General features: G+C 43.2%; 1 protein-coding gene across 1 annotated transcript; it reads left to right on the top strand.

Moving 5' to 3' along the window:
• Positions 1-1,022: 1,022 nt before the first annotated feature.
• On the top strand, positions 1,023-15,187 carry klhl24a (kelch-like family member 24a). The gene is made up of 8 exons (XM_037459043.2): positions 1,023-1,263; positions 2,138-2,256; positions 2,342-3,186; positions 4,695-4,879; positions 7,023-7,141; positions 10,894-11,082; positions 11,859-12,047; positions 12,137-15,187. The coding sequence occupies exons 2-8, from the start codon at positions 2,182-2,184 to the stop codon at positions 12,335-12,337; spliced, it is 1,803 nt and encodes a 600-aa protein (XP_037314940.2). The 5' UTR covers positions 1,023-1,263; positions 2,138-2,181; the 3' UTR covers positions 12,338-15,187.
• The last annotated feature ends 380 nt before the right edge of the window (positions 15,188-15,567 follow it).

Here is a 15,567-nt window from a genome sequence, read left to right as displayed (position 1 = left end):
TGAACTGTGTGACAACACGCCGGCCGCCCTCAACATCTGCTCCTGTTGTTCCCGGTCCCCTTTCCACTGTATCTGTAAGTGGATCACATACCAAACAAAATATCACATCTTCTTTGACATTTTTGTATAATTTTTCATTTCCTCGTTCTAATTAAACTTCATGCCTGATGCTCTTTTCTGTATCGGATGACTCCCACTCGTGGCCTTCTCGGGTTACATTGTTTTGTTCTGGTGAACTTGAAGAGCAGGTGGGGGCCACAGCAGGCTGCCTTTGGCACTATTATCTTATACTGATGGTCGGCCAGGCACGAAAAGAATGTACGTTTCGAAGTGTTTGCACACAGTAGGTTTACCTGTTGTGTGATAAGTGACAGGTTTACCTCCCCCTCCCCTCCCCCGCAGTAACACAACAACATGTCCTTGTGATGTGGAGCATGATAGGCTACTATCAGGATCCGCAGTCGGAAATTCTAAGGAATATTTTGCAACACCGTAAAAGAAGTTGTGATGTAATTTGTTATAGCTCCATCTCTCCCCCCCTGGAAAAAGCAACCTTTTAGGGCCTCGTCATATTTTCACGTATCCCCGGGAGAGTTCCAGCTGTTTGTTGTGCGTTTTCTTTGTCCCGCTGTCCACGTAAACTGCACTCATTGATTCATGAAGCTGGCATTTTGTACATATACTTTTGATATCGTGTATTTAATGGCGTGAGTCTATACAGTGTATTGTTAATGTTGTCGTACTACCTATGTGTGTGTGTGTGTGTGCGCGTGTGTGTGAGTTACGTCACAACGCTGGCACCGTTTCGCTCGTGTTGCTCAACCGTCGTTCGTTCTTGTTTTGAACTTTTCTTTCTCTACCAAAAGTTTGTTTGCAAACAAAGGAAAGCCACGTGGAGAACCGCGGGCGCTTGGGAAATGCTGTTTCTCAATGAGCCGAAACGTACGAGATGACGAACACGTGAACTCGATCTCCCACAATGCACCGCAGCGTCAGCTGAGTGGGTGCAGTGGGATGGATTTTTTTTTCCTGACAAGTATATATGGCTTCTGTGTTTACTGTTAGCTAGTCAGAGCTCTTTCTTACCTAAAAGTCAAGATGTTCCGGGAATCTGTCAGTCCTTTTCGTTCGCATTAACTTATACTTAACACATATATAGGTATAACAAAGAATCGATAAACTATTTCAAGATTGATTTTCATCATCACTTTTTTCCGTCTACTGTAAAAGAAGAGGGCGCTTCATCTGTAACTCCTGCTGAAGGTAACACGTTCATCTATAACAAAGGATGTTTTGATGTATTGGTTTTTTTGAATTTGAATTATTTCATGATATCTGAGATTTTCTACTGGATTTTGTCACAATATGTTGAGTTAAGCAACGGCTAAGCTCGTGTTTATGCTATTTTGTTTTTGAAGGCTAATGGTTGGCAAGAGCCAAGTCTCCTTTGTCTAATTAAGCCACATTACGGAGTTATCGGTCCTCTTAGCAACACATATGTATTTTATGGGATTGTCTGTACAATATTTACAGAAAAATAACATATTTAAATGTTTCTTTTTTTTCTTCTTTCTTATAAAAAAATATTTTCTAAACAACAATAACAACATAAGTACTCATGGTTCATGAAATATGAACGCCTCTTGCAATTTCCACTTCACTGTATTTCACATGGCAGCAGCAAAAACTCTTAATTAAAGCAGACTGCAATCAAATCTGCCGTATTCCATGTTATTGTTTATTTTTATATCTCATTGGACTCCTCCTCAGTGAGCATTAATCACAGAGTAATTGCCTCTGTGCAGTTTCCTCTGACTAAACCTGTCCTCTGATGTAACATAACATGACCTAACCCTAACCCTAACCCTAACCCTAACCCCGAATAAAACAGAAAATCAAAATCATTAGCGTCACTTTTCTTAAACCGACCTTTCAGCCCAACGCTGTGTGCAGAAACCCTGTTTCCCCACTTCTGCTTTGTGGCTTCGCTCTGGGACTGAATTGTTTGTCTGTGGTGGATGTTCTCAATTTGTACTGCAGTGATGCAATTGGGTTGCTGACTACAACCTGATTGGATGCCATGATAATCAAAATGTCATGGTGTAATAATACTGAACTGCCTGCTCTCCAACTTCAGGTCATCTTGAAGTTCAGTGAAGGTCCACGTCAAAGGGGGCAGCCATGGTGTTGATTCTGGGCAGAAGGATGATCAGAGAGGAGTCTGAGATAAGAGACTCGCCGGCTGTCAAACGCAAGGTGCCCTCAACGCTTTCCATCCTGCAGCATTTTCTGTCCATTCACAAAAAACGCAAAATCTTAATACATGTTGATGTCTTCTCAGGTCTTTGAAGTTGACCCCAAAACGTTAGCCAGCCAGGACTTCTTGGACTTCTGTTCCGGCTCATCCCACTCGGACGGCATCCTGCAGGTGTTCAATGAGTTTCGCGACTGCCGCCTGTTCACCGATGTTGTCATCAGCGTGCAGGGCCGGGAGTTCCCGTGCCATCGCGCCGTGCTCTCCGCCTGCTCCTCCTACTTCCGAGCCATGTTCTGCAACGACCACCGCGAGAGCCGCGAGATGCTGGTGGAGATCAACGGCATCCTGGCCGAGGCGATGGACTCCTTCCTCGCCTACGTCTACACCGGCCGCGCCAAGATCACCACGGACAACGTCCAGTTCCTTCTTGAGACCTCCAGCCTCTTCCAGATCTACACGCTGCGCGACGCTTGCGCCAAGTTCCTGGAGGACCAGCTGGACCCGTGCAACTGCCTGGGCATCCAGCACTTCGCCGACACGCACGCCCTGAAGCAACTAGCCGGCCGCTGCCGCAGTTACGTGCTGGCCAACTTCTCCGAGGTGGCTCAGCATGAAGAGTTCCTCGGCCTGCGCAAGGAAGAGCTGGAGGAGTACACCGGCAGCGACGAGCTGGCCATCGGGAAGGAGGAGGTGGTGTTTGAGGCGGTGATGAGATGGGTGTACCACAACGTGGAGCAAAGAAAGCCCATGCTCAAGGCCCTGCTGCAAAATGTGCGCCTGCCCCTTTTGCACCCCAACTACTTCGTCCAGACGGTGGAGGGAGACCAGCTCATCCAGAATGCCCCCGAGTGCTACCTGCTTCTCCACGAGGCGAGACGCTACCACGTGCTGGGGAATGAAATGATGTCACCTAGAACTCGTCCACGCAGGTAACTAAGATGTCAACCGGCTAGTAAGGAGGACTAATTGTTTTCTACAAAAGGAAACAGACACTGGTTATTAGACTTGTTGATGGCATGTGGAAGTGGTGCAACATAGTAGCTGTAGATTTTCTTTTCTGACAGCTAGTATGTGTTGTTGGGTTAAAGAAAACCTCCTACACTGTGATGACAGAGATATGGGAGAAAAAAAAAAGAAGAACAACACGTCCGTCGAGCAGCTCATTGATATAAAACCCCACATTGTGTAGCTAAAGGTTAGAACTTGCGTATGAACTTTGTGCTCCTGGCAGTGTTGTTGTTGCCTGTGTGTGCGCACGCGTGAGAGACAGACGGGGAGTGTTGTTGTACTGAGCAGAAGTGTGTGTCATTGAGTGCGCCGTGTTATGCTGACTTATTTAGAAATGATAATGAAAGAGGCAAGGCATGTTTCTGCACAGACCGGTTGGCTGGAAAGAAGGAAAAAATAAGTCATATAAGCGATGGCAATTATGAAATGTTGACTCTTGTCATCAGTCTTAACTCACCGCGCTGATGTGTTCTTCATCTGAGTGTCTGCACCTGTTCACCTTTTTCGACCCGTCTTCCAAATGTTCTTTTATTGTCCGTGTTATTTTAGTTTGGAGAGTGCCAACTTGGATGAGACAAAGTGGTCTTTGATCAAGGACAAAAGTTGGTGCTGACTGAAAGCGCATGGATGAGATACAAAACGGGCCATATGGTAGCCTGCAGCACACAAGAGAGCAGCTGCCTTTGTGTGTCAGGCAACTGACAACAGCGCCAGTTGTCAGTAATTAAGGCTGTGTGGCGTGTATTTCAGGTGTATTGTGTCAGTATCCGGGCAGATCTGTCCAGATCGGCAAGCCAATCAGACAGTTAGTGGCAGTCAGCTTTGTTTGCCCCGAGGGCCGAACCGGCTCCTGCTCAAAACACATGCCGGGTTCTCCCCTTTCTGTGTCTGCACCTGCCCTTTTTTTCCCTCTCGATAAGCCTCTACGACATAACTCATGACATATAAACACACACGCAAAGCGATAAGGCTCCTGCGCGTGTCTGTCTCATGTCATTCAGGCAAAGGAAACCGCCCAGGAAAAGTGTGCATTGGGATCCAGAATGTGGTCGATATATTTTCGTCACTGTTTGTAGACTGGCACAATACAAGATAAGCTGTAGTCAATAAGCTCCCCCAAAGGGAATGTGGTCATACCCACGGCCGGCTTTGAACAGGCAAATAGGAAAGCTTTGTGATCATGGAAACTCTGCCCAGGCCTGGTCTCAAGTGTGTTTTTGTTGTATTGATTAATGCTTTCATTGTGAACTGAACTTTTGAGATAAAGGAAGCCGTTCATGTGGGAGCCACTTGGGAGTCACACATTTTTTGCCCGTCTGTAATTTGAAATCCTTCAAAGGGTTGACACATGTATGTTTATACTTCGTAACCTATTGTATTGGCCACAGGTCCAGTGCGTTTTAATCAGATACCGTGCCTGTTTTTGCAGGTCGACTGGCTACTCCGAGGTGATTGTGGTGGTGGGGGGTTGTGAGAGATTGGGGGGCTTCAACCTGCCATACACTGAATGCTATGAACCAGTCACGGGAGAGTGGAAATCGCTGGCCAAACTACCCGAGTTCACCAAGTCGGAGTATGCCGTCTGCGCCCTCCGCAACGACATTCTGGTGTCAGGTAAGACCCCGCTGAAATGCACCGACTTCTTAGACGACTGTACTCGTTGTGACCTTGGTACTTACAAAATTCAGTTTCTAGGGATTTAACCAAATATAAATTCACAAGGACGCTCGGGGAAACATGGTCAGTGTCTTTTTTTGTCTTGGCTTGCCATCTGAACCCCAAGTGTAGTGGCAGGGAAAGGCCACCATGGCTTTTTGCGCACTGTTATTTTTACAGCGAGAGCCCTTTTGCAGTAGAAGGAAAATATGAGAGCAACATCTGGACACACACTCCCAGGTCAGTGCTGAGGAAGGCCAGCTCACTCTTCCTCTCCCACTGTTGGCCGTTGGTCGAGGTCACCACTGTTTACAACGGTTCAGCGGCTTTCAAGAGCATTCTGCGTGCCACATTTAACCTTCCTTTTTAGATTTGAGCCTGTGATTTACTTGGAATCAACCAAAGTATGAGATACGGTATGCTGTGCGCCTTGAGCCAAGTGTGACGAAAGCTTTCTTTGTTGAAGATCAGACAAGACACGTGTATCACATCCTTCATTTTAACTGGTGAGGTCACAGTAAAGGTAGCTGCTGGAACCACACATTGATATAAAGATATGTGCTATAGGTTGTATATGGTTGCTAAATAGAGATAGTGAGTTTTCATACTTTTTGGGGTGGAAATTCTTTACCAGTGATGAAGTATAAACTGACCGAAGTCCATTCTCAAACGTGCTGATGAGCTGCAAAACATGAGCTGACAAATAGGCAGTTGAAAGGTTTAGAGAAGAGGAAAAGGGAAGAAGACGTAGAGGCCCCCCCCCCTCCTGCTTTTGCAAACAGTGAGCAGTGTTTTGCATTTTATGCTCTCACTCTGCCAAATCCTCACGTATCATTTCCTCCTCGTCACAATACTTCCAAATCTGACCTTGAAGCAATAACTAACTAACTAATTTATATTTAATATATTTATTGATACCACAGAGTAAAATGGACAAAATGGATATGGATGAAGTTCAAAATGTTCATTATCAATATGTATATGTATCGATCCATTTGTTATTTTTGGCCATTTAATAACATTTGCTACATATTTTGATAAACTTGTTGACAGCCTCGTGGAGGGGCGCACGTCATAGTCACAAGTAGCATAACTTCTCCAGTGGCCTTTTGAGACAACAGTAATGTTGGAAAAACACTGAACTTGACCGTTTGCATTCACAACAAAAATGTATAGAACTTTAAGCAATGCGTAACTCTCAAAAACCGTTCACATCACAACATTCTCAAAGACAGTGCAGTTTGAACAGCACCAACTAGCAGCAGTGGTCCTGCATTGGTGAGAAAAGACTTTGCAAAGGCGCTCTTTTGAGTGCTTTATTCCTAAACGTCTTTCCTAAATGGCTCAGGGGCAGAAGACTTTTTGCTTTACCTACATTTCATCAGATAGTTTTCTATCATCCAGGCTAAAAAGTTAGCGTGTGTCACACATTTTATTCTTAGAAGACTTGTTGGGATGTTCCCTCCATCTGTTAATAAGAAGGAGAGAGAGGGCACATGTCAGAGCTTGTTACAAATGTACCTGGATCCCACTGTAACGTGGTCACGGAGCTGTTATTATTCACAGGCACCTTTTTGCGATTCTTAAGAGCCAGCAGCAAAAGGTTCTTGATCACGGTGTGTTTGCTTTGGAAAAAGTTCCTGAACTTGAAATTAAACATGATACTGTGTGTGTGTGTGTGTAATTAAACCCTTTATTTACTCTGGAGAACCAGCTCAGACCAAAGTCAGACACTTACAACTTTGCCCCAGTTAGAAGATAGATGAAGTATTACTTTGAAATAAACACACACAGCTGGCTGATCACTGAAAGAAGCTCTTGTTTATTTAGGAATGTTCATTTATAACGGATCAACTCAATGACACATGACAGCAATAACAATCTGAGTTTATCTAGTGCTAAATAATAAATATATTGTGCTCTATATAGTCTCACTATTGTCTTGAGTGTGAACTGTTGTTCGGCATGTTTACCCCTCATGTCTCTTCTTCTTAGTTGTCTTTGTATTTGTGTTTGTATTATTATTATTAATATTCTGTATTTGTATTCCTTGCACTCGTACACATACACGGCAGATAAAGCCTGATTCTGTTTCTTTTAGGTGGCCGTATCAACAGCAGAGACGTGTGGATGTATAACTCCCAGCTCAACCTGTGGATCAGGGTGGCTTCTCTTAACAAAGGCCGCTGGAGACACAAGATGGGCATCCTTCTGGGGAAGGTAAGGAGCCAGATAAACGCACATGTCCGGGAGTGCGTCTGATTATTGAGCTCTCTTGTACGCCCTAAAGCTATCATGTTGACGGCTGTGGCTCTATTTATAAGCTGCGCGGTTACGGTTACACTCACTTTCCATCTAGCAAACAGTGTGGTGACCCAGTAAAATTTGCCTGTCACTGATCATCCTCCACGTTGGTCTACGAAGGCCCTATTATGACACGGATCAGTATCATAATATTTACGTGTGTTACACGTCACGACTGGTGCCTGCTGGTCTCACACACCCACGAAATATAAAACACGCACAGTCAACCGGGTCGAGGAAGTTTGCCTTTATTTTATGTAAAAGCGGCATATAAAGAGGTTCCTTTGCTGCAGTCTAAGTGCAGCTGATTCACTCATTGGATTACCCAACTCATGGAAAATACTTGATCACTGCCTGTACTCTGGAGCTGTTCCTATTCACAGTCTCTAGTAAGGCCAGATGGACATTCTCTTGGGGGTGAACAGGAGTTTAATTGGCCTGTGCCAGCATTTCCAAGTTGAGGACAAGCTTACTTCACTTGCTCATATTACGCTCAATATGTCTCTGAGCAATCCCATTAGCCTGCAGGGGCCACGCACAGCTGTGAACTCGGATAAACACACGCTGGGTTTGCACATTTACTCTGTAAATGTATACAGCGTGTAAAGAAAAGTAAAACAAATATGATCTACTATCATATAGAATATAGTTATCCAAAGCATTTCCTTTTTTTATATCATTTGTGGTTGTTAAGAGCGCTTTAATGCAAACGTTGTTGATCGCCCCACGACGACTGTGTTCCGCGTGCCTCGTCAAAGGGTCCTGAACTATAATTATCTGTTGCAGAAGAGTGATGTGCAGAGAAAAACAAGCACGAATTGTCTTGGTTAAAGCAGGCGGAACATAAACAGAGAGGACTCCGCTTACACTCCACTCACAAACTCTGGAGCTTGTATGCACGCATCAAAAACATGTGCAGAGTATTCTTGGAAAGCTTTGAGCTGAAACCGTGCTTTGTTTACTCCTACAGGAAGGGCCTGACTCATTTGCAGCATTTCTAGAAAAAAAAAAACTAAATCATTTTTCAGAGATCTACTTTTGGCCAGTCTGTATTGCACTGGATTGGCGAAATGCTCGGTTGCCTGGCCACAGAAACAACAAACACACATGCATGCATTTAAACTACACAGGGGTCCTCCACGGCGGTGATGTAATCCGCTGGAGGGTTTGACTCTGTGACTGTTTAAGTCAGGGATTAACTCCAAAAAAGATTCATGTATTGAGTTATGGAGTGAAATGGTCGTTTAACTTTATAGAAAGATATCACTGGGCTTGGGTCAAAGGTCTGCCAACAACATGTAAGCAGTAATGCATATAGTGCTGCATGGTATGAGAATAAACCATGCTTCCACCCTTTCTTGATTCAGCCCGTTCCTCTGAGATATTGAATCCCAGGAGAGGCTATTGTCCGCCGTTTCCTGTTTCTGTCCCCAACACGTGGGTTTGCCTTCCGCTTCTCATATTTAATCTTTGCTTGTTGTAGATCATCTTTATTTTGAGCCTCACGTCTTTGTTGTCGATGGTAGTTTTTTTTTTTTTTTTTTTTAAAGATGGGTCGATACTTATTGTCATGATTACATTCCAGATCCTTTGTTTCCCCCTTAGATCAAAATCCAGCGTCTGTCTCTTTTACGATCTATCTACGTGCTGCTGTTTTTTCTTTTTCTTCAATTTTCCACGGAATTCAGGTTGCTCCACCTCCTCAGTCATTTCCTTGTTCCCACTGTAATTTCCCCCTTTGAAGAGCAGCAAGCTGAGTTTAGTAAGGAATCCTGTGTAATAAGCATGTATGCACGTTAATGCTTACATGCAAATATTGCAACACTGACATCAACACACTCACAAACTTGTACATTCAGTTGACAACCCCCAGTTTCTTTTTACACAGTTCTCTCTGTCCTGTGATTACGTGATGTCCTGTTGGACTGGTTGTATTTCCTTTAAGAGTAGAAGCAAAAATAAATCACCTGTTGTTTTCCTCTTCCTGTTATGGCTGCTCTTGATTACAGCTGTCCTCCTCTATCCTAATATGGCTCCCCTCTAGGTCCTCTCTCTGTGTCTTTCACGCTCCATTTCTCTCCCCATCACACTTTTTATAATTTTTTTCATGTGGGTCACATAGTGTGAGCAGTCAAGATGCAGTCCCTGAACCTTTGACATGTGTAGCTGCCTTTGTACTTCAGTGCCACACACCTCTCCTATCTGTGCTCTGCTTTTGGCAACAAACTGCATGCGTTATCAGCTCAATCAAAATTATAGTATTACAATAAACACACTTCATTGGGTCTAGAGCATTGGTCTAAAGCCAGAGAATCAACATTTAGCCAACTGCCATCTGAGACTTAGGAGAAGGAAGAGACAGGTTTATTTTCCGTTTCAACTTGTCAGTTGAAGCTGGTCATGCTAACAGGTAGCCCAGGTGCTGAATGCAAATATCTGCATCCACTTCCATCTTTGTGTTCCCCATTTCTCTCTTCTTCTTTCTTTGTGTCTTTGTTTCTCTCTTGTTCCCTCCACCCTCTCGCTCGCTATCCTCTGTCCTTGTTTATGCTTCAGATTATGTGGAGAGACAGGAACAGCCTGAAGGCTTTTTTGTTTTGTAAGACCAGTGCGGTGATGAGCAATGCGGTGTTCATAAAACCAGTAATATTTTCTTGGCACGCGATCGACTTTCAGTTCAGTTTTTGTTACTGTTAATGAGTCGGATTGACCTGGCTTGGGACAGCATTTACTCATCCCACCTGGGCTTCCTATCTATTGACTGGTTATACTATTTTTAATTTTCAATTATAATGGGGATTAACAGATTATGACTAGATTGGATACGTCTAGAAAGCTCTAATGCGTCCCAATGGGGACACCCATTTTTTGCTAAATCAACTCATACGGACAAACAAATAAGGCATTCCCCTCAAATGCCCAAAAAAATATTACAATTACCACCAGAAAGAGCCACTTAACATGATTACCAGCTAAAAGATGTTACATCCAAAGACCTAACCTAGAAGGGTTTAAAACAGTGGTTCTCAACTTGTCTGGCTCCGGGACCCACCTTTACTCCTTAATGACAAGCCGCGACCCAATTCCAATTCAATGGTCAACGGGGGGGGGGTGCTTCTGCGTTCTAATTGCCGCGGTGACGGAAAACATGGACGGACGAGCCGGAAAAAAGACGAAACTCTAACCAAAAGTCCTTTAAAAAAAAAAAACACAGGATGAAATATATATTTTTTTTATTTCCCAGGCAAAGGCCCGCGACCCACTACAAACGGGTCCGCGACCCGCGCTCTGATCATCTCACTGATCCTGTTTTTAGTCGCGTGAAGTGATGCTGCCCCCCAGCAGAGCACAGCATGAATTAAGATTCCCTGATTTAAAACATTTTTAAACTTCTTGCTTTCCTTTCAAAGCTTCTTGCTGATATCAAAGAATCCTATCTTCCTCACAAAAATAGTCTTGACTGAGCCTCCTCACCAGTGTCATCATTTACTGTCATTTACTTAACTGTCCAGTAAATGATGACACTAGTTAGTAAATGTGCTGGTGTGTCTGCAGGGATCCAGAGTGAGGGCCAAGACCATGGTGCCCCCCCACATCAGTGGTTGCTTCAAGGTGCAAATCTCAACTCTTCCTCTCATCCAAATACATTTGTGTGTGTGTCTCCTTAGGTCTACGCCGTCGGCGGCTATGATGGGCACAGCCGCCTGAGTAGTGTGGAGTGCTACGACTCCTTCTCCAACCGCTGGACCGAGGTGGCCCCCATGATGGAGGCAGTGAGCTCTCCGGCTGTGGCCAGCTGTGCTGGCAAGCTCTTTGTCATTGGAGGAGGGCCCGACGACGACACCTGTTCAGACAAGGTGGGAAACCGATGTGTGCCCCCCCAAAACCACCCACCACGAGAGTGTTAAAACAATAACTCAACTTGTCAGTTTCAACAGTGGTATTTATTTAGATGATTACAGAGCGCAGACATATGTTTCTTATCTGTACAAGCTATTGTAAATATTCGTTATTTTATATTTTAGGTGAATGATAATTGGCCAGTAACTAAGCCTACAAAGCCACAGAATCAGGAAATAGTTTTAACTTGTAAAGCAGGACTTGACAGGCTTTCCTGGACAAGCTAATTGTACCTGGGGAAAATTCAACGTAACTTAATCTTCAGTGGAAGCATTTACTTCCTCGATAGAACAGCTGACAATCTTTGTGTGGTTTATGCAGGCTCGTAAAACATGTACTACAGAAACAGGGGCTCTCCTGATAAGAGTTGACTCAGCATGCCTGACTAGATCTACATCTCCATATCATGCTGAGATCATGCTGGCTTCAATTTTCCTAAAGATAATGATTTCCCTTCGAGGCAGCATCCACATTGATTTTAAAGGTCCTTGTTGCAGTGTGTTTTTCACTTCGGCTACAGTCAAGAGTTTGGAAGGAGGCTATTTTGAACAGAATGTGGGTGAGAAAATGCTTGGATTGGATGCAAAACCACACAGAGTGAAGCTGAAGTCTGCCCACAGAACCGTTAGTTAAAACAATTCTTCCATTCCACAACCACCACGTGGAGTCCATTGTCCTCAGTCCCCTGCCACAATAAAACACAACTGACCAACTCCACGTAACTGTATGTCAGGTTCAGTGCTACGACCCGGAGACGGACTCCTGGTTGTTGCGGGCCAACATCCCCATCGCCAAGCGCTGCATCACCGCGGTGTCCCTCAACAACCTGATCTACGTGTCCGGCGGTCTCACCAAGTCCATATTCTGCTACGACCCCGTGGAGGACTACTGGATGCACGTGGTCCACACCTTTAGCAAACAGGTAAAACATGAAACCCGCCTGAGGTCTGTCAGGCTGTTTGAACCCCCCTGGAGTGGCGATCTCTGAAGTGCTCGTCTGTCTCGCTGCAGGAGAGCTGCGGCATGTCGGTGTGCAACGGCAAGATTTTCATCCTGGGCGGCAGAGGGGAAACCGGCGAGGCAACAGACAACATCCTGTGCTACGACCCGTCGACCGGCATCATCACCGGCGTGGCGGCCATGCCGCGGCCCATCTCTTACCACGGCTGTGTCACCATCCACCGCTACAATGACAAACACAACAAGCGCTGAGCTTTGAGCAGGCACGCGGACACGCACGCACGCACACGCACACTCAAAAACTTGCATGCACGACACAATTCCACCCGTCTTTATAACAGGCGTGTTAAGTTGCTCAGTTCACAGCCGCTGAGCTCATTTACTGTCTCACAGCGTCACGTAGCAACACTCGTTGTGGTGCTGTGAATCATTTGCAGTTGTGTACCACAGTTATTGCCCTTCTGTGGAAATGTGGTTTATAACGGCTTTAGCCTGAGCTCAATTGGCGTCAGATCCAAGTGGCACATTGGCTTTGCATGAGCAGTAATGGCACAAGTTGGGAAGTAAATAAACTAATTATGATAATGGTAAACTAAAGGAAAGATAAGAATATAAAAGCTGAAATTGTCACTGGAGTATGAATAGATTAGAGATTGATGGACTGTCCTTGACATTAGGATCACTTATCTGTGGAAAAAATATTTTAAACTCCTGTTTCAACGGCAATATTTTACCACATAAACTCAATTATTGATACACAAATCAATATTTAGGAAAGTTTCTATCTGACAATTAGTTAATTGTTTTTTCCCTAACTCCATTTAAATCAATTGATGTAATACGACCTGGAAGTGCAGAACTCTTAATACCATTATCACGTTTTAATAATTAATTTTATTATTATAGTGATTACAAGTGATTTTTAATTGAACTTGTGCTTTTATTACTGTGCAAAGTCACTCCACACTTGAATCCGGGTTACTGATGAGCTGAAATTAATTCGGATAGTGCTGATGAACAAAAAATTTGCCATAGGACCAAAAAGCATTAAAAAAAATGGTACAACAATGAAACATGAATTACTTGCATACAGAAGAATAATTGTATGAATCTGTTTTTCACTGGCAAACGAGTGGCCAGGCGAGAAATAACCATTGAAGCAATGCACTCCATGCTGATATTTACACACGGCACTTAAAGCGCTTGACTCCCGTTTTTTAAACTATTTTCCTCAAAAGTGACCTGATCAAAATGTGGGAAACAGTCAGACAGTTGTTCTTTGACAGAACCAGTGGTTGTTGATGTCACCCGTTGACCTTGAGCAGGGCAAAGAGAGGAGATAACGAGCGGAGGCTTCATCCTAATATTGGATTATAGCCTTTTTGCCCTGCCCCTGTTTACTTTTTGCCATATCACATCTCATATCACCTTATTAGTTTCCTATTTAGCTTTATCTTTGATCCACTGAATTATTATTATTAAGCACATTTTTTATTGCTGACCTTTTTATTAAGTTATATTTGTGTCTTTTTTACATCTGGATGTTTACTGTATTGTACTTAGCTTTAGTGTCTATTTAAAATCAATGTTGGATTGTTTGTATTCTGAGATTTGTGGCTGGTGTTATAGATTTGAGAAGCCTTTTTGGAACAAACTCAAAGACTGCTCAGAATAAGCGGTGTGCGTGTATTGTATGCATGTGTGTGACTTTCAGCACTCGGTCTGGATGTAGGAGCTTTGCACCAACATCTGTTAACTCAAGTTTTCACACAGATGTGTGGCACATCTCGCCGGTGCACTTACGTGTAAAGGTGTAACTCGGGGTACCATAGTTACCTCCACATGTGCATCTGTGTGTTTACTGGTCCGCTAAGGTGGTGTGTACAGCACGTCTACACCTCGGACATAAAAAGTACTTTGGTTGACGTGGCTCATGGTCAGTAAAAGTCACATTTTACTACAGTAGATGGGGGATATTGCTGTGAATATAACATTTAATGTTTTCTTTGTTAAACGTGTATTTAAATGCCTCTTTTTTGTGTAATTTGAATCTGTAAAATGGTATGGTGTGATCCTTTTTTTTTTTTTTACTGTATCAGTAAATATTCTTTGCTTTCATGTGACATATGGAAGGACCTGACAGGTCTCCCTGTTGGCCTATACCTGCTATGATTGTCCAGAAAAAACTATGGAAAGAAAAAAATGTTGAATGGGAGTGAGAGAAATCAAAAAAGGGTGAGATCCATGCGTTTCTACCTTTGTTGCTGACGGTGTACCTTGTATAGTGCAAAGCATGAGAACACACTGACAGCCCAGGGATTTTGGCTTAAACCCTCCCCCATGCATTTTGGTTCTTGGTCTGAACTTTAACCCGAAGCACAGACTGTGAAAAAATATACTCAGACCTGTCTAGTGTTCACTCAGGATCCCAAAAAGAGAAGGCAAGGGGGCAAGAATGTGGTAAAGCAAAAGAGTGAGATCAATAGTGACGAGAGAGAGAAGTTGAGTGTGTGTGTGTGTGTGTGTGTGTGTCTGTGATTTTCTGTATTTACACATAACATGTTATGCTGATTTCAAGATTTTTATTATTAGCTATGTAGAAGACTTCATAAACTGTTTGCTTTGATAAGATTATTCATTGTTTTTTGCCGTCAAGTTTTTTTTTTTTTACCCGTGTGCTGAGTTCTAGGATTCTTTGTAATTTCCCCTCGCATGATCGGAAATGCTGAGCATTAAAAGTTAATCGATTGGATTTTTAAGTGAATGCAGATTTAAACCATGGTGGATTTCATTCAAAGGGGACTTTGTTAAATGTCAATGGGTGTTTTGCATTTGTGTGCGAGACGGAGGGCTTAAATGTGTTTTTTGCAGAATGCTGCCATATGTGCCTAAATATAAGAAAATGGGATGGGGAATCAAATTGTACCATTTTAATAACAACGTTTCTCATTGTATGTATGATTTGATATATTAACACACCTTTCTCCTTGGACGCTATTCTTCTAACTGTGAGAAAGCTTTAAACTGTTTGTTAAATGCAGAATATGGGCTGTGGTTGAACTTTGTAAGAGGAACATCAATAAAGTTTTCTTTCCATACATACATTTGTAACCTGTCAGTAAATCATTGTTAAAGAATCAACGCATATAAAAATATTATAATTAGGTTGTTTGAAGATTGCACTTGCGTCATTCAATTTGATACCTTCTACTTAGTGTATACTGTATATGCCTGCAGTTGATTTAAACTTTAGTTCAAAAATATATTTCCTGAATTTTTTTAAGCTAAGCTTTAAAACCTACTGTATATGAGTGAAATCTCAATAAAAACAATTCTTATACTGGATGTGGTGGATGAAGCTGACCCAACCATGACTGGATCAGCCCATTCATCTTCACATCATTAACACGTGGGCTAAAGAGTGATTAAACTAATAAACCACCAACCACACTGCAGATTTTGATGAAGATGAAACGGAAACT

The sequence above is a fragment of the Pungitius pungitius genome, chromosome 15 (genome assembly GCF_949316345.1).
Source record: "Pungitius pungitius chromosome 15, fPunPun2.1, whole genome shotgun sequence".
Taxonomy (NCBI): domain Eukaryota; kingdom Metazoa; phylum Chordata; class Actinopteri; order Perciformes; family Gasterosteidae; genus Pungitius; species Pungitius pungitius.
Note: the sequence above shows the minus strand (reverse complement) of the source record. Positions and strands in the feature narration are given on the sequence as shown.